Below are 22,543 nucleotides of genomic sequence, written 5' to 3' on the forward strand. Positions count from 1 at the left end.
ACAATGAGTTAAACTCGTAAGTCAAGGCACCACTGTATTACGTGGTTAGGCTGAAGGAGTTTAGGCCCACACTCACCAGAAAAAAAAAAGTTAAATTACAAGACAAGACAGATGTGTGAATTAAAAAAAAAAAAGACTTATTAATGGTAAAATGTTGCAAGCAATGTTAAGAAAATATTTGAGAAATATTACAAGAAAACATGTTCACCTTAAAAGAATACAATTTTATTTTTGGAGATGAGAGCCATAATTTCAACTCTTGAATTTAGATATTCCCACACAAACAAGCAAATAGCTGAGACCAGCTTTATATCAGTGTGGTCTAATATTCCTTTTGAACGATATAACCTTTAGCTGTGACACTTTAACTTGGACCCATCCATTTATATTGATCGTCTTTAAGACGTGCCACTGGCTAAATTCAAATTGATTTGGAAGGGCGCATACACAAAAAAACTGGCACAAAACTGTTGAAACGAGTCTGAATGCACATTAAATGAGGTACTGGCTGGAATATGGTGACATCAGGTCCTCTGTATGCTAAGCTAGGCTAAATGGCTGCTTGTATATTTACTGGAGTAGTAATAATAATAATTGGCCTTCAACTTTTTCTTTAGTGAACTTTATTTACGGAAAGACAGACGCAATTGCCAATAGATACAACTTTGAGAAACTAGTAAGCAGTATTAATTCACAATAAAATATATAATGTAAAAAAAAAAAGTCACGATATACACAAGCACACGTGTGTATGTATATATATATATATATATATATATTTCATTCTTCATGCATGCTGTTTCTTGACATAACCTTTCCTTCAAAAGATTTAATCATTTGAAGACATAGTGCAAGTCCTAATTAAAAACTGAATTGAAATTTCTCAGGAATGAACACAAACTGTCAATGGTCCAAGTTGTGACTCTCCCTTGCCATCGCTTACATGACCTTGTGTCGATAATGCCTTTTGCTTTATTTTGTGTTGAAGTACTTGAATCAAATTATATTTCAAATAACTGACATACCTTTTGAAAAACTAACCACAATTCTGCAATCAATGGATTTGTTTAATTTGCCATCTTAAAAATGTTTGTACAATGTTTGATGTTTTAATCAGATGCATTGTAACCTGAATGAGTCTGCAGTAAACATACACACAATATCCACTTATCCTGTATTTATTACATGATTCCCTTCTAAACTGCAAATCAAAGTTAGTGATTGTCATTTTGGAGATCTAAAATCTACCCAAAAGGTTCATCTGGAAAATGTTGACAAAATTAAATGGGACATTTCAAGAAATCCATAACTTGTCTGACAGTTATTTCTTATGACCAGACTGCTTAATTTGTATCTTAATTCTTGCATCCAAAGAACTTGAAAATGTGTTTCCTAATGTGACTGAATATTCATAGTTGTATAAGTGATGTATGACAAAGTCTTTATTATACAGGTTGGTCCAGTGCCCTTTGTCCTTTAACCTTCAACCTCTGGTTTGAATGGATTTGCTTACTTAATTTCCATTGTTCCATTACAAGAGAGCATCTCCAAATCTTTGCTGCTGCATAAAAAAGTAAAAGCACATTGTTTAGTTTTACTGTAATACTTCAAAGCCTCATCTTAAGTATGCTTGAACAACTGTTGATATTGTTTGAAAGCTTTCTTTCAAATCTCTTGTCTAATATGCAACCTTCATTAGTTAGATACATGAGATGAACTCCACACATGGTCAGCAGTGGGATTCCACTGCTGTGGGAGGAAAATGTTTGATCCACTGCCAATTGTTCACATTTTGCCTACTTAAAATAAATGAGCAGAAATACAGACTATAGACTAAAGCTTGAAGAAAATATGTGAATGTGTGAATTAATTTGATCAACGGAAGTCAGCATTTGGTCCCCTGCCAATCAGCAAGAAAGCTGGCTTCCACAAACTGGTAACATGGCCATGAGGCAGACAGACTGTCCACAGAATCTTCCATTGCTTACTCTCCACTAACATTAGCAATACAAAGAGCTGTCAAAGGATGTAACAGTGACTGTAGACCAACACGAGACTGGAATGGGCTCTTAGAACATCAGTAAGAAGCTTGGTGAGATGTAAACATCTGTGTGACTGCAAATGGAAGAACAAAACAATCACCCTCGGTCTGGAGATCTTGTGGTGTGAAGATGATCATGAGAAAGAGGAAGGAGGATTAGCTCAGAAGTAGTTGGGAACAGTCACCCAAAAAAAAAAAAAAAAACATCACGCTATAACAGACTGAAATTCTGCAGCACCCACAATGTGCCATAACAAAATGTGGAAAAAAGTAAAGCACTACATTATTTCTGGATGTGCTGTATCTGACCTCTCTGCTTGCCAAGAGGTTTCTCCTAGTCATCTTTTTGCTTGAGGATTCAATATTTCCCGCAAACTTAAATTAATTTAGAACCTTTGAAGTTCAAACATTTTTCCAAAATAATTGCACTCTGTTCAAATATCCATATGTAAGAAAACCCCCACAATGGTCACAGAAATAACTAATAAATAATTTTACAAAGGTAACAGTAAAAAAAGAATAATGAAAATGAACCACTGAAAATCAGACATTGCTTTCGAAAGGTTTGAAGGGTGCTTTCTCCAGACGGCATGTTTCAGGTCCCCCGACAGGTGTTCAATAGGATTTAGACCAGGGCTCATAGACGCCACTTCAGAATAGTCTAATGTTTTGCTCTTAGCCATTCTTGGGTGTTTTTAGCTGTGTGTTTTGGGTCATCCTGGATGGTGCAATTTGACACTGATGTACCTTGACGTTCACCTTTAATTTCTTTGGAGGTTGTTTTGGGCTCTTTTGTTACCATTCGTATTATCCGTCTCCTCAATTCGTTATTGGTTTTCCTGTGGCCACATATGGGGAGGTTGGCTACAGTCTGTGGATCTTAAATTTCTGAATAATATGTGCAACTGTAGTCACCGGAACATCAAGCTGCTTGGAGATGGTCTAATAGCATTTTCCTTTAACGTGCTTGTCTATAATTTTCTTTCTAATCTCCTGAGACTCTCCTTCACTTCCTCTGGTCTATGTTTAGTGTAGTACACATCATGTCACCAAATAGCACAGTGATTACTAGTCACCCTCTCATACGTGCAAATCAGTCGCCGTTTTGAACTCAAAATAGGCAATTTCCGTAAATCGTACAGATCCGCTGAGTTTTTCTGGGGGGTGTCGCTGTCGTCATAGACTGTTTCGTACTCCTTGAGCACTGGGAGCTCGATCCATTCCACACATCCACCATCCACACACAGATGTAATTGTGAATATTACTTCGCGACAGACAGGCCTGAGGTTCCGCCGATGCGCTCGGGACCGGCTTTGGATGAATCACAGGAGTTGACGAGACAGAAAAATACACTTCCGCCGCTTCTGCTGTTAAGAAGTAACGGTACTTTTACTCCATTACAATGATCTCAATGTCGGTCGCTATTTTTATTGATCAATTGTTGCCTATTTATTAACTATTTTGTGAGCGAGACTACGATTTAGACTTCCACATTAGCGCTGTGGCGGTCATGTTGGGAAGGTCGTCGTGACCATGAAGACAATGGCGCGCGACTTGTCGTGTTTACATTTAGATGAACAAAAACAAAAGCTTTCATGTATTGCAGTATTTGTCTGGCACTATCTGCGCAAACGTGGATATTTCAGCTCACTCATAACTTGAGAAACACACACGGCAACATTAGAATTAGCATTTTCTTTTTTTTTTTCTTTAATTGATGTTCATGCTGTCGTTAAAAAAGTTACTCACTATTTACTCAGGACTTGAGTAATTATTTCGCTGTGTACTTTTTACTCTTAAGTAATTTTTTGGAGGACTGCTTCTTTCTTTTACTTGAGTCACATTATTGTCAAGTAACAGTATTCTTACTTGAGTATAATATTTGGCTACTCTACCCACCTCTGGAGCGGACATCCTCTATTGCTGCTGTTATGTTTAAGAAACATTTTTGCTCATCAGATCAGCCAGTGTCATATTTGTTGCACTGGTCTTTTGTATTTTTGCGTTGAGGTGCTGTGGATCGTGGCCCTGGTTGTGGTCCCAGCGGAACCGTGAAGCACATGTAACATCGGTTGATCCACTAGTAGATCTTGTATTAATTAGGAAACGAGGCTACATTTATTTAATTAGTTTACGGATGTTAAAGTTAAATGTATTAAGCGACACAGCAATGTTAGGGATTATGTCACAAAACAATGAACTAACTTCGAATTTAGCATTGGCCAATAAAAATAGAAAAATATTGTACTTAATATTTTCCTGGAGGATGCATTTGGGATTAGCCTTTGAAGTTGGTAATAGTGAAAAATTAAGTGAAACAGACAATGATTTTAGTCAATTCTTTTCCAGAATGAGAGTGCTTAAAGAGGAGGATGCTATTCATATGTGGCACAGCTTGAAACAGCCATCAGGTGCGGGTGGAGATGGGCCTGGCTCAAGTTGGAGGCCAAAACAAAAAAGCAAAGAAATGAGGCAAAATTTATTTTAATGTACTAGAGCGGAAGAAGTTTTTCTGCGTGAAGAATTTTTTTTTTTTTTAATTTGTTCTTATTGTACTCTTCAGAGTCTTCCACCAGATTGCTTAATTTATGTTAAAATCAAAAACATTCTCTGCAGGAGCCCGGGGGATCCCACCAGACCCCCCCCCCCCCCCCCCACCTACAATGTTTTTTTTTGTCACCTTTGTCATGCCTTTGGTTTTTGCATGTCTGACCCTTTAAATAGCCCAGCTCACTGATTACAAGTTTGAAGACACCTGTGAAACTAATTAGATGACATACCTTGTTTGAACATGCACCTATGGTCAAAATATTGTCAATTTTTTCTAGGGTTACCTTCATTTTTGTCCAGGCCTAGTTCATGAGTTTGTTTTTTAAAAATTCAAAAGCAATGTCACATTTTCATTGGTTAATTGTAATGTTTTTTTTTTATTTATCATTTCTTTTGTCAGATTCTAGTTATTTCTGTGACCACTGTGGGGTTTTCCTCCATTAACAGAGGGGTACCAACAACTTTGTCCATGTGTTTACTTACCATGAAAACAGACCATTCATTTACTTTCAAAATCAGTGGGGGGTCAAATTTCAACACTGCATAGCTTGACTTCTATCTACTTTTTTACAGCAAATATATAATGGTGTAGTGCATTAGTTGTTCCTTTAAATAAGAGGTAAAAATTAATGTTCATCAATAAATTTTGATTTATATCTTTAGCCAGTGGCTTTGCACTGTCAAGATGTACAGAGTGTTGAAAAAAGAGCTGATGTAATACCTGTGATGTTTGAATTCCGGTCTGACCTAGGACACGGTCATCCTGGTGTATGTATTCGTCATGAAAGAACAGTGGAGAAATACCGAGCTGCAGGAAAAATAAAAAGCAGAGAGAGGCCATTTTTAATACATGTATCATGATTTTTTGCAAGGTACAATGCATTTGAACATACCGATCTGAAGAGGCGTCTCCCTGGTATAGATATAGCGGTGAAGCTTACTCTTTCAGCGCTTTTTCTAACTCTTTTGACAATATCGTCATGCTCCATGAACTCTACTGGTTCTCCGTTGACCGCCAGCAGAAGCTCTCCATCCTCCATTCCTGCCTCCTCTGCTGGACTCCCTTTATCCACGTCCCGAATCACATGAACTGAGTTTGAAATGAAACGAACAAGATGTGCTTTAACTGCAGACTTTCAGCTTTAATTTGAGTGTATTTACAACCAAATCAGGGGAACGGTGTAGGAAGTACACCTGTTGGTATATGTGCCTTCCACTTTTTAAGATAGCAAAAGTAATGGGACAAATTAACAATCCAATTTTCATTTGAATACTTGGTTGCAAATCCTTTGCAGTCAATTACAGCCTGCAGTCTGGAACGCATAGAGATCACCAGACGCTGGATTTCATCCCTGGTGGGTACTCTGCCAGGTCTCTACTGCAACTGTCTTTACAGTTTCTGCTTGTTCTTGGGGCATTTTCACTACAGTTTTGTCTTCAGCTCGTGAAACGCATGCCAAATCGGATTCAGGTCAGGTGACTTGGCCCTTGCATAACATTCCACTTCTTTGCCTCAAAAACTTGTATGCTTTTGCAGTATGCTTTGGGTCATTGTCCATCTGCACTGTAAAAGGCCGTCTGAAGCATTTGGCCGAATGTGAGCAGAAAATATTACCTGAAACACTTGAGAATTCATTCTGCTGCTTTTGCCTGCAGTCACATCATCAATAAATACAAGGGAACCAGTTCCATTGGTAGCCATACAAGCCCACACCAGGGTACTACCACTAACATGCTTCACTGATATAATACAGTACATTGAAAGTGAATATATTTCAAGTGCTAGTTTGTTTGTTTTTAAAATCCCATTTACCTATAAACCACTGGCAACAGGAGTAAACTAACTTTTGAATACGCAGAACATTATGCCTCTTGGGGCAATGTTCACTGGGATAGGAGTAAAAAATCAATAATAGGAAATTGTGCTTTCAGCAAGCACATAACTAGGCAGGGCTACTTTTTTCATCGTTTGACTTTTATGGCCATCATAAATTTCTCACCTCTTTGTCGTGTATGTGGAAACTTCTCTTGCCTCAGCAGGAAACCATATCCCTCAGGTCCTTTAACCAGATGCATGGTCTTTGCTGCGTGTGGGAGACTGCAGTGGCCTGCCAGCGCAGGCAAGATGGGCAACTTCCTCCTGATATAGCGAGACTCGCTTTCACCGTCAATGACCAGCACAGTCACAGAGTCTGTACTCTTCTTCAGCTGAGAACCAAACGCACTGCAGGACTTACTCACACTCTTATTTTAGTATAATACAATAATTGTGACTATGAAGAAATTCTTACTAATTTGTTGATAGAGACGTGTGTGAGATTGGCTGTCACGACACCATTCATCCAGACCAATCTGTCCCCGCTGGTGACTCCAGCTTTCTCTGCTGGCCCACCAGGCCCTACGCTCAGTACGCATTGTCCTTTTAGGCTTGCTGAGACACACCAAGGTTTGGCTAAATTTACACTGCAGGTCTCTGTCTTCCCCCCCACTGATGGGGAAACCTCCACATTTTGAATTGTCTATATGTTGTTGCTGTAGTTGTGATTTCTAGTGGGTGTTTAATAATATGTTTGTTTTGTTTGAGCAGATGTAATTTTGCATACATCACCGATCTGCCTGTTTCAGGCTGTATTTGATCTGTGTTTTCATGCTGCCGTCACATTGGCAAATATCGGATATGTATCAGATTCTTATCCACATTTGGAAGCGGTCTGATTTTGATCTCAGAACATCCAATTCTATGTGTTTATTTGTTTCGCTATGATGCCATGACATAGCTAAATTGTGTCACTTGAACCATCCAGTGTAAACCCAGCCTTATAGTCTCCTACAAAAGTATTGGAACAGTGAGGCTAATTCCTTTTATCTTTGCTGTCGAGCCATTGCGCGAATATTGGCCATAGCCAGGACAACTATTTGAAATGCCTTGGAAAAAAAGTACGAAGTTGTACGAAGTAGACTAAGAAAACTAAACGGGTAGACCAAGAAAAATAAGAGCAGTAGATGACAAACATTTTTAAAGCTTTAAAGACCCCAAAACAAAAACAAATCAGCAACAACCTCCAGCGGGCAGGAGTAAAGGTCATGGACATGAATAGGAAAGCTGGAATTGGCCCAAAAATAGAGATGACCCTTAAAACTTGTGGGGCAAAGTTTTATGCACTGGTAATACAAAGATAAACCTTTAGCAAAGTGATGAAAAAGCTGGAGAAGAAGTGATCTGCTCATTATCCCGAACATACAAGCTCCTTTGTGAAAGGTGGAAATAATACAGTATAAGGGATTTGGGCTTACAGTACATGGCTTCGTCTGGGGCAGGCCTCACCAATCTTCATTGATAAACATGATGGCGGCAGCAAAATAAACTCAGACGTCTACATTTGTTGGACTATTCAAAGAATGATGCAACCAAATGATTGGGAGGTCTGTCACCTTGCAGCAAGATAATGACCTAAAACACAAAATGAGGTCAACAGAGGAAAGAAGTGACGCGATTTCCACTGACCAAAGCAAATACCTGAAAGAGGCTGAAGTTAAAGCGTCACAAAAGAAGAACGCAAAAGCTTGGTTATGTAAATGAGCACAGGCTTGGTGCAGTTATTGCAAGCAAAGGATTTACAACTACTGTAAATATTAAGTCTTATTCACTTAAGATTATTTTAAGTCTGTTCCAATATTTTGGCGCACCTAAAACGGTGTTTCATTACAAATACAAACAAACATTACAAATAATCTTCTAAATTGTGTATCAGATCATGATGAATAGCTGGGAATAAAATCAGAAATGTTGATGTCTCGTATTCATCAATGTCAAAACCAAATGTTTTCTGTCTACAGTGAAAATAAAGGAATTTGACTCTGTTCCAGTACTTTTGAAGGTAAGTGTTCATGAAAACGTTGTGGTCACATACATTTTTAAAAAACTTTTCACTGATTAAATACTTTTATGCTGTTGGTACATTCAATCCCTAACGAAAGGAAAGTTAGAGTAGAACATATTACTTTTCAAGGTGAAAGGAATTATGAACAGTTTGAAATAGCAGTCAGTGTTGGCACAAAACCTTCATGCTTCTGCGAGAAAGAAAGAAAAATGCCAGGAAATGCCTACTAGAACTGTGGAAATTTATTTGTGGTTAATCTGAGGCACTTTAAAAAGTGGCAGGTGTGTCTTGACTCCCATTTAACATGAGTTTGAACACGATTGATAATTCTGAACAGAGCCACATCTCAGTTAAGAGGGTTATCCATATTATCTCAGGTGTTTATCTTTACTTCCCCTCTCAAAGATTCAAATTCAATTGAGTTGTACACATTATACAGTGCCTCCAGAAAGTATTCACATCCCTTCACGTTTTCCATATTTTGCTAGGTTACATAATGACAAAGTAAAAACATTTTCAGACAGTTGTGCAAATGTATTGAAAATGTAAACATTGAAACATAATATGTACATAAGTATTCACACCCTTGTCTTAATATTTTGTTGAAGCACATTTGGCAGCAATCACAGCCTCAAGTCTTCTTGGGTATGGCTCCATGAGCTTGGCACACCTGACCTTTCAAGGTCAGTCAGGTTAGCTGGGCAGCATCGGTGGACAGCCATTTTTAGGTCTTTCCAGATATGTTCAATTGGATTCAAGTACGGGCTCTGGCTGGCCCACTCAAGGACATTCACAGGTTGCTCCTGAAGCCTCTCCTTTGTCATCTTGGCTGTGTGCTTTGGATCATTGTCGTGTTGGAAGGTGAATCGACGCCCTAGTCTGAGTTCCAGAGCACTCTGGAGCAAGTTCTCTTGAATATTTTTTTCTAATAATCGAGACCACAGTGCTTGTCGGAACCTTCAATGCTGCTGGAATTCTTTTGTATCCTTCCCCAGATTTCTGCCTTGACACAATCCAGTCTCAGAGGGCTGCAGACAATTCCTTAGACTTCATTGCTTGGTTTCTGCTCTGATATGCATTGTCAACTATGAGACCTTATATAGACAGGTGTGTGCTATTCCAAATGATGTCCAATAAACTGAATTTACCACAGGTGGACTGCGTTCAAGTTGTAGAAGCATCTCAAGGATGATCAGTGGAACTCACATGCACCTGAGCTGAAGTTTGAGTGTCATAGCAAAGGGTGTGAATACTTATGTACTGATTATGTTTGAAGAAAACTATACTCAAATCAATTTTAGAATAAGTTTGTAACATAGCAAAATGTGGAAAACGTGAAGGAGTGTGAATACTTTCTGGTGGCACTGTATGTCCCAATGGTGTAAAAACTTTTGAAATTGTTTATCTTGGTCTTATATTTTCATATCACAAAAACCTAGCATTTGAACAGGGCTGCGTAGATTTTTTTATTTTTTTTTTATTTTATTTTTTTTTATAAATCCATTGTGACATCCGATTTAAAAGATCTGCTTGCAGAAAGGTTTGTGCTAGCTTTGCAACTATAAACTGTAGCAGAACAGGTCCACCAACATTATTGACCACTGAAGTAGGCAATTCATGGTCATCATTATCACATCTCATGCTGGTACCTTCCGTTGAGATCAGGTTCATCCCCAGGCCACAGTGCTGGTGCCAGTTGATGTGACACAGTCTGGGCCGAGAGCAAGGGCCTCCCTTGGAGGCTGTAGCCAGCATCTGTAGGTCCACACCTGTACACACTGCCTACATTTGACAGACACACACCCAATCTCCATAGGTTAAATGTTTGGGTAGAGAAAGTATGGCAGTTCAGGTAACTGTGTCAGGAAAGAGATCTGTGCCACAGAGGGCGGCAATAAGGGAGAAGACACCTATTGCACCTCACAGCCAACAGTCAGAAACAGGCACATAGACCCCTAGTGGTGTTTTAGCACCAGCCCCTTTTGCCCTGGATGACAAACGTGCCCTTCGCCAGAGCCCATATTTTTCTTCAATATTTACAAAAATAAAACAAACATCCCTCTGTCATCAGTTCCCCAATAGTGTTTTGATATCAGATCAGATATCAGGTATTCATTTGAGTTCTTGTGAGAATTGTGCCCCTCGCTGATCCACAATGCAAACAAGCTGCTGCAATTTGTGTAGACTTTATAGCCACAGTAGCTAGTAGATTTATTGACTGTGTTGATCGTGTTCACAGAAATTAATACATAAATACTTCTACTACTGTTTTTCTTAATTGTGTGAGGAATTTTGGCAATGGGTGCCCTTTTTTCGGCTTAAACACCCGCCCCCCAAAATGTCTGCCCACATGTCAAAAGATGTCAAATCAGCATGCATAATCAAAAATATGATTGTATACAATATATTTATTGTCTGAGCCAAGTTATATCAACTTTTACACAATGTATTTGTTGTCTGAGCCATGTTCTATTTACTTGTGGGAAAATGAAGTGTATATTTAGTACCTGGTCATAGTCTTCTCTCTTCAGCACCAGGAGAAACAAATGTAAGCCACATGACTGAATCTTCCTTGCCACCTGTCAGATAATTACAGTATAACACTTTGTTGACCTCCAGACGTTAGCAGACAATTCAGCAATATGGAATTCATTTGAAATTTGTTATGGTTGTATTTTGCAGCTGTGTCAAACTACACTGCATTACACTTAAGGTTTTTTCTCATGTTTTGGCCCCAAAATGTCTTTCAAGGTTATTCAGAATTTTGGCATTTAGAATCAGGCTCTAAACAGTCTGGAGGGTAGTAGATCGCTCTGAGACTTTAGAAAGGAATAAGCCTGAAGACACACAGCAAAAGAAAGTGAAAAATAAACGTTTTGGTTTTTTAAACAAATAGGTGGGTCTCTGGAGTCCCTTTAAATGTGAAGTTAAAGAACCAAGTAAATCTTTTGTCAACAGTCTATTTTTTAAAATGTGTATGTAAGGATGATGTTATTAATTTGACTGAATTGTGCCCTCACATGCCATGTGGTTAGATTAGCCAGCGGTTGCTTCATTTGCAATCTGGACACGAAGAACATTTGAACATCTCATGCTCTGGAGGGAGAAGTCACCAATAACACCACAAAATGTCAAAACAATGCAGTTTCATTCAGATGCCTGTTAACTATTTTAAATTGTAGGAAAAAAATGTGGTGGAAATATTAAATGAAACTTTCTAATGCTGAAAAGGAACTTCTAGTATATTGTAGATCCAGTTCATGTGATGTCAGACAACCATCAATTAGGGCCTCACGATATGGGGGGGGGGGGGGGGGGGGGGGAAATGACGATTTTCTTTAACCCTGCGTTATATATTGCTCTGTCAAAAAATACATAACATACACGTAACGTGAAAATCAGGACACATTTCTCTTTTTCCCTCTCGAGAATAACTATGCTTAGTAAAGCACTAAAGTATAGGGAGTCATTTGTATGAAGTCTACCTGTATTTAAATGCACTGTAGGATTGAGCAATAGTCCAGCCTGACATGAAATTAAAATCAGTTCGTTTCGTGCCTATTCATACTGTAGTGTCATCAGCACATTCCTAACACTATTCATTTGTTTTTAATCAAACACTCAAAAACTATTATTTTACACCTATGTTTTAACATATAAATTAGTATTTCTATATTTGAATGCATTAGTTCAACCAAAACATATTGTTGTGTACACCTTAAATTTGTCTCTTCAATAATTCCGTGGCTCTCCCCTCTCCCCCCAAGTGCAATATGTGGCAACATGCATTCATTTGTCATATTCTGAAGAGAGATATAGTAAATGCAGGTGTGTGATCCCCCCCCCCCCCCCCCCCCCCATGTCCTCATTAATAGTTATCATATAAAAAATATGTATATAACACTCTGGGCTGCTCTGTGTGTGTTGTTTGATGGGTTATAATTAACTGTAACATCAGTGCTAATCTTATTAGTATGTCCAACTAGGTCCCTCTGCTGGTCACCTATTAATATTACAGTTGATTGACTGCATATTAATACACTTACATTGTGCAGGACCCTGCCATGTGACTATTGCGCAAACGTACATTGCGATGACGATGCTCAAACGATACAGTACTGTATATTGTACAGCCCTACTATAAATTACTTCCAGGTTGAATATTTACTACTTCCTGTATTTGACGACAGAACCAGACAAACAAATCGATAATCACAGGAAAATGCCAAATTAATATGGGTGGAATAAGGCTAGACCAATTATTGTGTTGAATTAATGAAATAATTTTTGGCTGAAGGCATTATTGTGTTGAGTTGATTTTTGTCAATGCTAAAGTACACTATGTGAAGTTTTTGTGACCAGAGCATACCTGTGAATTGAGCAAAACGAAATGCTATGAGAGGAAACAAAATATTGGGAAATATTTATATTGACGTTATAAGGATGCTGTCATTTGTATTGACAAGACTGTTAGTCTCAGTAGCAAAAGGGTCTGATTTGTACAGTAAATCCATCATGTAGTCATCATATTGTGCTAAAAAATTTTGAAAGAATTTAGTGAAGTATCAGAGGTTTTTTTTTTTTTGTGTCACAGAAATGATGTCTTTGCAAGTACAAATGCAGTACTGTAGTACATTGTAAGACTAAAAAAAAATGTCTGTCATCCAAGGACACATTATTTAGCAAACATTGATTGGCTGCAAGTAATCTAAGGGCTCTATATCTTAATATCATTTGGTTAGTGACTTGTAATTTCACTAGCCTGTTCTAGTAAACACCAAAGTAAATGGATAGCTCATAGGTCATTTTACTTTTGATCAAATCAAATTGGTAGATGTGTGTTCTGCGGCTCTTTTGAATTCTGAAGACTAACCTTAAAGAAGTCCATGTTGACCACATATTCATCATTGACCTCCAGCACTTTGTCACCCTCTGTCAGACCGCTGTGGTCAGCTGGGCTCCATGGGTCTACATCTGTGATCTCTAAGCCTTGCTTATCTGTGGCCTTCTGCAAGTAAAAACCAAAATTCTGGCCCTCTACACGCCTCAACTGGTAGAGTTTGGGCAGAGGATTTTGGTCTGATTCTGGACACAGGATTATCAAAACAGGTTCAATATAAGCAGTGTGCAGAGTGATGCACCATTAAATGATTTCTTAATGAAAATTTACCAAAATCGTCAGTGATGACCAGACCTGGATTATCAATCCCTTCCTTTGGGTTGAAGGTAAAACTGTCAGCACAAATGTGAAAAAGTCATGGATGCTTTGAATATAGCAGAACATTAAATGAACTGGATCTGGAACAGATTGATTCATCAAGGGCAGTGTTTACAAAGCCATCAACTAATTCAGACAAGAGAAAGTCAACTATAAGTGTGAAAGCGGTATGCTTAGTAAGAGGGGGTTGTTTACACGTGAGCCACTGAGAACTAGAATGGGCTAACTATTTTTTCTCATTTTTAATTGCAGAAATGAATGGAGAAAATGCATATCTTTCAGATGAATACGGGTCTAAATCAAGGTTTAGCTCCAATTTTGACACACAAAGCATAATCCATTATTGACCTCAGTACTTTTCCCAATTCAACAAGGCAACACTGGGGCAACTCCCATTTCCGAGATGGCCGCACCCATCAATCCAGGCTTCACTTCCCGCAAAACCATCCCAGAGATTGATGTTTAGAGATTGATAGAAGACTAAGAAAGTAAGTAGTAGTTTAGCTTGTGGGCCAGTCCATCTGCTTGTTAGCAAATGTGATATGATGTAATATGAGAATATATTATGAAGATTTAAGAATATATAATATAGAAGTAATCAATGCCATATAAATCACAAAGATCTAAATCACCCACACTTTACATATTGTAGCCATCAAAGTTTGAATCACAAAATGTAGTTAGCCCAGTATAGTTCTTAGTGACTCATGTAGTCCTGTACTCTGGAACAGGGGTGGTGCTAGTGGATGGTATTGCATGATCCTTTAAAATCAGTGACACCCTCACAGCAACCCCATTACACCAAGGCTTCGCCCCCAGTCATCATATGGTAACGAAAGCCGGACTCACCATTGGACCATCAGCATATGGGGCGGGGTATATAGTCGATCACTTGTGAAAGACATAGCTGGCCCCTTAATACGGGCTAATTTCAGCAAGACAAAAAATACGGTGTGTAGGGACTCTAGATCTTTGTAATATTTTGACAAAAGAATGCGACAGATATTTAAAAAACCTGGGAACTGTTTTAAAGTGTGAAAATGAATAAATAGTATGACTCAAGAGGCGAATTGCTTTGCTTCACCTTGGCCAAACTACCATTGTTAAGGAGGCTGAGTTCCCTGGTCAGATAAGAGTGAGCTTACAGTCTAAAGTTTAACCTGATAAAAATGTAGTCACAGTTATATGCCATCGCATGGCAAAGAACACAACATGCTGTAATCAGTTTTTGAAGGTAGCAATGCTGACATTGAGTGTTTATGATGGACCATGTTGTGGTATGCTTCACTGACTGTACATTGGACTTCCATAATGTAGTGAGATAGAATAAAAGGCTATTTTACTACTCACATATCAGGAAAGGTGACCAAATTATGGGAAACATCTGTCAGCGTGGCTCTAAACTACAAAGACAATAATATACAGTACTGTATTGCTAAGTGGATATCAGTAGAAGGATGCTGGAAATGGAGCCGCAGGTAGGAGGCAAAGAGAAAGATCAAAAACGCAAATTATTGATGTGGCGAGGCAAGACTTTCTGAGGATGGGAAGCGATGGAAGAGGATGATTCATTGTTTCAACCCCAGAATAGGGTTAAGCCAAAAGAAAGAAGTTAAATCAATACTGTACCACTTTGACCGTGTCAAAAAGTAAGCATCTATTCCTAACCCTAACCTGCTCTTAGGCTCAACCTTGTGGTGCATTCCCCTCGCTTCAACATCTCTCCTCGAAGTTCAATTCTGTCTTGTCACCAAGAAGGCAATGCGTAGGGATTTACTCACCGTGGAAGCTCAATCGCATCCTGGCAGCCTGTGAGATGCACAGAACCATAAGTAAAGTGTATCATCTGGACCAGCTCGAAATGTAAAAAAAAAAAAAAAAAAAAACTAAAAAAAACAGCAATCATTTGAAATTACAGTTATGTACATTAAAACGATTGGATACTTTACTACCACAGGCAACTGTAAACATCTGGCCATGTCACGTTATTCAGTTGTCCTTGTCTCAGACGCAAAAGTGCTTGCTCATTTGGTATTCAGTTGGTTTCATTGGAACCAATTCACTATTAGGGTTAATTACTTGGTCATATTGTAAACTATATCAATCATGTTAGTGGTCAATAATAAGCGTTTGCCAAACATCAATATTGACCTTTCTGTTAAAGCTCCGATTGTGCGTTCACCATGAGCGGATAGCATCTAAAACTGACATAAGGGACCCCTATTATAAAGTAAAATAAAAATAATAAACTACTACCATTTAATAAATTGGTCAAACGGTAGGGCTAAAGTGGGCTTACAATTTGATAATGACTTGCCACTCTTATTAGGAGACATAAGTACAGTAATTTTAAAATAATTTATAATCCCTGAATAAGGCTACTCTTATTGTAAAGTGATAGTGATTTATTTCCAATTTGTGAAGAGAATGGTCCTGGCCCTGCCCTATTTGGCCTTGATATAATTTTTGCTGTGACTTGTTGCTGTATAAATCAAACTGAGTTAATGCATAATGGAGATCCTCCGCCTCCTGAATTGCTCTGGAAGACAATTAGTAGACTTTTATACACAAACGTCCTCCAAACATGAAAACTAGCCCAAGCTATATGATAATACTCATGGTCTGGTGCTTCTTTGTGACATGATAAATAAGCTCATATGCACGATGACAGTAACATGGATTGGCAATGTTTAACAAAAGGTACACAACTGTCACGTGGTGGTGTTGAATCCATTTGACTCAGCACGAACAATAGAGAGGCAATGTATTTTTTACACCACAGTAACACAACAAACCCTTGAAATTATTTCCTATTCACTACAATGATCAAAAAATGCATCTTTTCATATTGCGGAGACTATTTTACAGAACAAATATAACATTTCACAGCCACGCACCTCAATGACTTTTTTTTTTTTTTTTTTTTTTAACACAAGACAGTTTAACAACTGCAAAAGTGGGAAGTGCTTTGTTAAGGCAAAGAGTGAAACAGGAAGAAAAGCTTACCTGAGATGGACCTCATAGTGTCCCAAAGTGCGTTACCACCGCGCTATCTGCTCAAACTGAGGCGCAGCTTCAGAGTTGAGGGATCATAACATATTGCACTTTATCAGCAGGTGAGTTGGAGACACCTTCCTCAATAACCATGTTGTTTAAATATTTACCCACAGTGTGGTTAAAACAACTCAGCGCTGTGTGCTCGGAGCTAGTGTGAAAGAGGCAACTCTGTGAAAGCTTAATTTTGGATTTCATGAAAACCATAAGAGTAAACGCACTCAAATATTCTGAATATAGTTATCTCAAGACACCCTCCATTTTGAGCAACTTCAGGACTACACTCCTTGATGCAATAAAGAAAACAAAATGAATGGGCAAGCAATTTGGTGAGAGAAGAAATGAAGAAACCATTGACAGACGAGTGAACCTTTACACCGTCAGTGAATTCACATTGTTTCCTATGGAAAAATTTGCTTAAATTTGGGGCAGCTAGAAATCAACCAGCACCACGGAAACTGGTGTTCAAATTTGGAGGTTCCACTGTACCTATGACCTGGTGTTTCTTTTGCAGAAGTCTTTTACAAACCCCAATTCCAACGAAGTTGGGACGTTGTGTAAAATGTAAATAAAAACAGAATGCAATGATTTGGAAATCCTTTTCAACTTATTCAATTTACATTAAAACTAGTTTTGAAACACAAAATTACTTAAATTAAATTACTTAAAAAAGTGGTTTGGTAATGAAAAAAAAAATGCTTGCAATCTCTCACCATTATTAAAAGTGAGAGCAATTTTGAAATGTTTTTTAGCAAGAAACATGAAGTAGAAGCATATGATTTGCTTTTGCAGGCCACATAAAATGATGTAACGGAGCACATTTGACACCCAGGCCTTGAGTTTTAGACCTGTGGTTTGGAAACTGTCCTGAACGGAACCAAGAACCAATAAGTAAGATTTTAGGACGATTATTTAACTCCATTAGATCACAAATATCAGTACGTACACTGAAATTCAATAGATAATCCAAAAATAATCGTCTATAAATACGACGGCGTCAACTGCTTTAAACAGACAAATCACAGTGCTAATATTCAGTTACACTGACAATAAGCCACAATCATTTGGGAAAAGGCACTTGATTTTTAACAAGTATGAATTCTAATATAGATTAAAAAAAATCAATTTTTTGGACAAAAACATTGGCGGGTTGGTTCAAGCCACAGCTAGCGCTAGCATGCTAGCGCAAACGATTCAACTGAGCAATTACCTCATCATTTCACTCACATCCTAGGTGACAACAACATCCATGACGGAGGTGCCTAAGAGAAAACTTAGAATTTTGTGCCGGCAACACGTTTCAAAAAAGCTGGGACAGGTGGCAAAAAAAGACTGAGAAAGTTGAGGAATGCTCATCAAACACCTGTTTGGAACATCCCACAGGTGAACAGGCTAATTGGGAACAGGTGGGTGCCATGATTGGGTAGAAAAAGAGCTTCCCTGAATTGCAAGCAACTTTACATTTCATTTACAAGCAAAGATGGGGCGCGGTTCACCTCTGTGAACAAGTGCATGAGAAAATAGTCGAATAGTTTAAGGAAAGTGGTCCTCAACGTACAATTGCAAGGAATTTAAGAATTTCATCTACGGTCCATAATATCATCAAAAGGTTCAGAGAATCTGGAGAAATCACTGCATGTAAGCGGCAAGGCCGAAAACCAACATTGAATGCCCGTGACCTTCGATTCCCTCACTGCATCAAAAACTGACATCAATGTGTAAAGGATATCACCACATGGGCTCAGGAACACTTCAGAAAACCGATGTCAATAAATACAGTTCGGCGCTACATCCTTAAGTGCAACTTGAAACTCTACAATGCAAAGCCAAAAGCCATTTATCAACAACACCCAGAAACGCCGCCGGCTTCTCTGGGCCCGAGCTCATCTAAGATGGACTGATGCAAAGTGGACAGGTTTTCTGTGGTCCGACGAGTCCACATTTCAAATTGTTTTTGGAAATTGTGGACGTCGCGTCCTCCGGGCCAAAGAACCATCCGGACTGTTATGGACGCAAAGTTCAAAAGCCAGCATCTGTGATGGTATGGAGCTGTGTTAGTGCCATTGGCATGGGTAATTTACACACGCACCATTAATGCTGAAAGGTACATACAGGTTTTGGAGAAACATATGCTGCCATCCAAGCGATGTCTTTTTTATGGACGCCCCTGCTTATTTCAACAAGACAATGCCAAACCACATTCTGCACGTGTTACAACAGCGTGGCTTCGTAGTAAAAGAGTGCGAGTACTAGACTGGCCTGCCTGCAGTCCAGACCTATCTCCCATTGAAAATGTGTGGCGCATTATGAAGCATAAAATACGGAGACCCCCGGACTGTTGAACAGCTGAAGCTGTACATCAAGCAAGAATGGGAAAGAATTCCACCTACAAAGCTTCAACAATTAGTGTCCTCAGTTCCCAAACGTTTATTGAATGTTGTTAAAAGAAAAGGTGATGTATCACAGTGGTAAACATGACCCTGTCCCAGCTTTTTTGGAACGTGTTGCAGCCATAAAATTCTAAGTTAATGATTATTTGCTAAAAACAATCAAGTTTATCAGTTTGCACATTAAATATCTTGTCTTTGTAGTGTATTCAATTAAATATAAGTTGAACATGATTTGCAAATCATTGTATTCTGTTTGTATTTGTTTAACACAACGTCCCAACTTCATTGGGATTGGTGTTGTAAATTTAGACACGTAATTGGTTGGCCGGATAGTATTTATTTGTAATTTTGTCATTTGTTTTCGCTGGGTACACCGGTTTCCTCTCACATCCCAAAAAGATGCATGGTAGGTTAATTGAAGACTCTAAATTGTCCGTAGGTGTGAATGTGACTGCGAATGGTTGTTTGTTTATATGTGCCCTGCGATTGGCTGGTGCCAGTCAAGGTGCACCCTGCCTCTCATCCAGAGTTAGCTGGGATAGGCGCCAGCACACCCGGGGCCCTGGTGCGGATAAGCAGTATTGAAAATGGATGGGTGGAACAATTACTGGAACCCTCTGTGTCATCAATTCCCCCCTCAAAGGACCAATGTGACAAGTGGCTGCCCTCTTTGTGCAAATTTGAATGAGCACTTCAAACGCCTCTAAAATCCTCCTTACCAAAAATAAATGGACAAAAAAAAAACACTTGATTACTTTTGCACGACCTATTCGCCTGCTCACACTGCTCTTCTCATGAAAATGTTTTACATTTAAGCTATTAGGGCAAGTGACGCCGTTTAAAACGTCAAGGTAATTTTGAGGCATCGACTTTGAGAAACCCTCAGAATTTCAATCCATATCGGCGAGTGGTGGATATTTTTAACTGTAACTTGTCAGCCAATAGGAAAAGGCGGTCCCGAGTAGCAGACAAAATGTTAAGGTCCAGGAGATACTGTATGTTGAGAAATAATCAAGTTTGACTGTTTTACTCTAATTTGAAGATGTTTTATGACCAATTTTCTATGGGCGGTATCACAGAAAAAGATTTCCCAAAAATGCAATTTTTTTTTCCCCTACACAAAAACTCCGAAACTCACCATCGGATTTTCCAAATGTATTAGCATTTTTTGACAGACTCCTTTTGGGGAAATCTTATTCACATTGCTACTTCAAGTGTTTTGACATCTGACAGCCCTTAAGTTAAGTTCTTGTGAGAATTATCCCCCTCATTGATCTGCAGTACACATATGCTGCCCATCACCTCTTTTGTTAATAGAGTTATTATTGACTGTGTTGATTGTCTTAACAGAAATAAATACCGGTACATAATATTCTGTTTTTTTTCCTAATTGTATGAATAATTCTGTCGTCGTTTTTCTCTTTAGCGTGAGCACACGCCCCAAATATGTCTGTGCCTATGGAAGACTAACTAACTAGGGATATTTCAGGACAAGCTCGAGTTAGCATTAACTCTAAGGAACTGATTTACTAAAGGTTTGTGCAAACTGACTGACTACTAACCAGGCGCAACCAGCATCGCGGCTGAAAAATGTGCTAAATTGCTGGGGAGTTCATTTGTGCTTTTTGGGAGGAGTATATGCAAATAGATTAATCTAGCACAGCACATAACATAACATGATTCCCCCGAGCGTTCAAAGAAAGGTGATAAAGGCATGGTTGGCTCTGGTGCGGAAGAACTTGACTTGAGCCCACATAGCCCTGACCTCAACCCTGCGGCAAATCTGCATTAAAGACAGGAAGCTTGTGCATCCCACCAGGAGGTACAGTGTATGTATTTTGTATTTAATACAGAGTACTGAGACAACTGAGAAATCAATAGGTGACTTTTTATTAGGAGCTAGGCAGATTCAATTGTCTGCATTTGATTAGTATTCTTACAAAATGTATTGTTACAACAATAACAAGGCAAAAATGTTCATGGCATAAGATTTCAAAGGCAGAAATTGAAATTCTACAGACACAGATAATTATTGGTTCTTTTTCCAGCAGACACAGCAGAGGGCATGCATCACAATACTGTGTCTTTAGATGACACACCCTATAATGAAAAAAAATAATAATAAAATCTAATACAAATAAATTAGGCAGCACTGCACCATGGTTAATCCATTTTCTGCAATAAAAAATAATCATATCAAAAAACAGTGGCAGTAAAGACGCATAAAATGTGTCACTTTTAAAAAATGATGTGGGTGACAAAAAAAATAAGTATTCCTCCAGAATACTGAATGACAAATGCACCATTTTACATGATCATGAGCATGTTTTAAAATTATTCATTAACAAAAAGTAATTAGGAAAACTATATTTCTTAGCTTAGTTACACATCAATCCTGATGTCTCCTTCCATTTTGTGATGTATTTTGACATCCAGGAAGTGGTAATTGTGTATGAGCAGCAGCTTTATATCAGCAGTGAATGACTGCAGAAAAGCAAATTGTAGAGCACATATGAAAATGAGCTCGCTTGGAAATCCATTTTACACGCAAGTGCAAATTAAACATCACTTTGTCAATATGTTAACATAATAATTAAAACTGGATCATGTGACTCCTGACACCATACCATAGAAAGAAATGTTTTGCTGCGTGGCCAAATGTTTCACTTCCTCAACACTCACAGCTGACTTGCTGCAGCTGCGGCATGAGCAACACATTTAACAGATTTTGACTGATACCAAAACCCGCTTCCACCGAAAAAGTAGCTAAACAACTTAATTTGACAGCTTTGAGCTGCTGATTCAATCCAAGTCTTTCGACCTTTTCGAAACAGTTGTAGCAAAGGCTGAAATGCAAATCATTTCTCAAAAGCACTTCGAGAATCTAAGCCTTTTAAAATGCGTTCATGCATGTTAAGTAACTCTTAACAAAAAGGTAAAAATGCCCAATATAAGTAAAAGATGCAACCAACCAATGATTATGATTTTCTTTAACATTTTCCTTTCGTGTGCTTTTGTAATACAGTATTTTCCTTTTAGGAATATTCATCTTATGATTAGGCAATTTATTACCATTTGCAGTAATATACAGTAAATGTCTGCTGATTTTTGTTTTTTTTGGCTTCACACACATTTTCACACAGTCAGCTAAAAATGAATGACACGCACACCCGTCTGGAGGACCACACCTAGTGGTGACTTTGAAAGTGCATCATAAATGTTGAAAAGTAGCCTGATTGAATTTATACCGTTTACTTGTTGGCTCATGCAAATGGGGGTGGCGTGTCTTTCTCCAACATCTTTAGCGTCTGACGGACGCCTTTCTCCACCCTTCGGAAGTGAAGCTTTTTCAGGAGGCTCTGTTGCTGTTTACGTCCCCACTCCAGATCCCTGAGGAACACCTGCACA

General features: G+C 38.6%; 2 protein-coding genes across 6 annotated transcripts in view; both read right to left on the reverse strand.

Annotated features, from left to right (window-relative positions):
- Positions 1-788: 788 nt before the first annotated feature.
- On the reverse strand, positions 789-16,815 carry LOC133481782 (Na(+)/H(+) exchange regulatory cofactor NHE-RF3-like). 4 transcript variants are annotated; one of them, XM_061780893.1, is made up of 11 exons: positions 16,698-16,815; positions 15,473-15,500; positions 13,644-13,705; positions 13,347-13,558; positions 10,981-11,052; positions 10,123-10,255; positions 6,884-7,023; positions 6,593-6,800; positions 5,486-5,682; positions 5,314-5,400; positions 1,886-2,157 (listed from the first exon to the last, which is right to left on the reverse strand). In XM_061780893.1, exons 1-11 carry the CDS (start codon positions 16,711-16,713, stop codon positions 2,020-2,022), a joined length of 1,293 nt encoding a protein of 430 aa, XP_061636877.1. In that variant the 5' UTR covers positions 16,714-16,815; the 3' UTR covers positions 1,886-2,019. The 4 variants fall into 4 exon arrangements, with proteins under 4 accessions (XP_061636880.1, XP_061636879.1, XP_061636876.1 ...); XM_061780896.1 differs by lacking the exons at positions 1,886-2,157; positions 16,698-16,815 and adding an exon at positions 789-1,558 and having other exon boundaries at positions 15,473-15,546; XM_061780895.1 differs by lacking the exons at positions 1,886-2,157; positions 16,698-16,815 and adding an exon at positions 789-1,561 and having other exon boundaries at positions 15,473-15,546.
- Positions 16,816-21,009: 4,194 nt separating this feature from the next.
- nlrx1 (NLR family member X1) overlaps positions 21,010-22,543 on the reverse strand; it is a 30,408-nt gene continuing 28,874 nt past the window's right edge. For both annotated transcript variants that reach the window (XM_061781246.1, XM_061781245.1), the window contains exon 11: positions 21,010-22,536. In XM_061781246.1, the coding sequence (XP_061637230.1) occupies positions 22,399-22,536 (138 nt within the window). In that variant the 3' untranslated portion in view covers positions 21,010-22,398. The remainder of the gene's footprint in view (positions 22,537-22,543) is intronic.

Source organism: Phyllopteryx taeniolatus, chromosome 8 (assembly GCF_024500385.1).
Source record: "Phyllopteryx taeniolatus isolate TA_2022b chromosome 8, UOR_Ptae_1.2, whole genome shotgun sequence".
NCBI classification, from domain to species: domain Eukaryota; kingdom Metazoa; phylum Chordata; class Actinopteri; order Syngnathiformes; family Syngnathidae; genus Phyllopteryx; species Phyllopteryx taeniolatus.

Excerpts from the sequence above, each read along its gene's own strand:
- LOC133481782 (XM_061780892.1), bottom strand. The coding sequence starts at position 15,537 with ATGATACACTTTACTTATGGTTCTGTGCATCTCACAGGCTGCCAGGAT. Across the intron at positions 13,559-13,643 it reads GGTCATCACTGACGATTTTG|AATCAGACCAAAATCCTCTG; the intron begins GTAAATTTTCAT and ends TCCTGTGTCCAG. Across the intron at positions 10,256-10,980 it reads AGAGAGAAGACTATGACCAG|GCAGTGTGTACAGGTGTGGA; the intron begins GTACTAAATATA and ends TGTCAAATGTAG.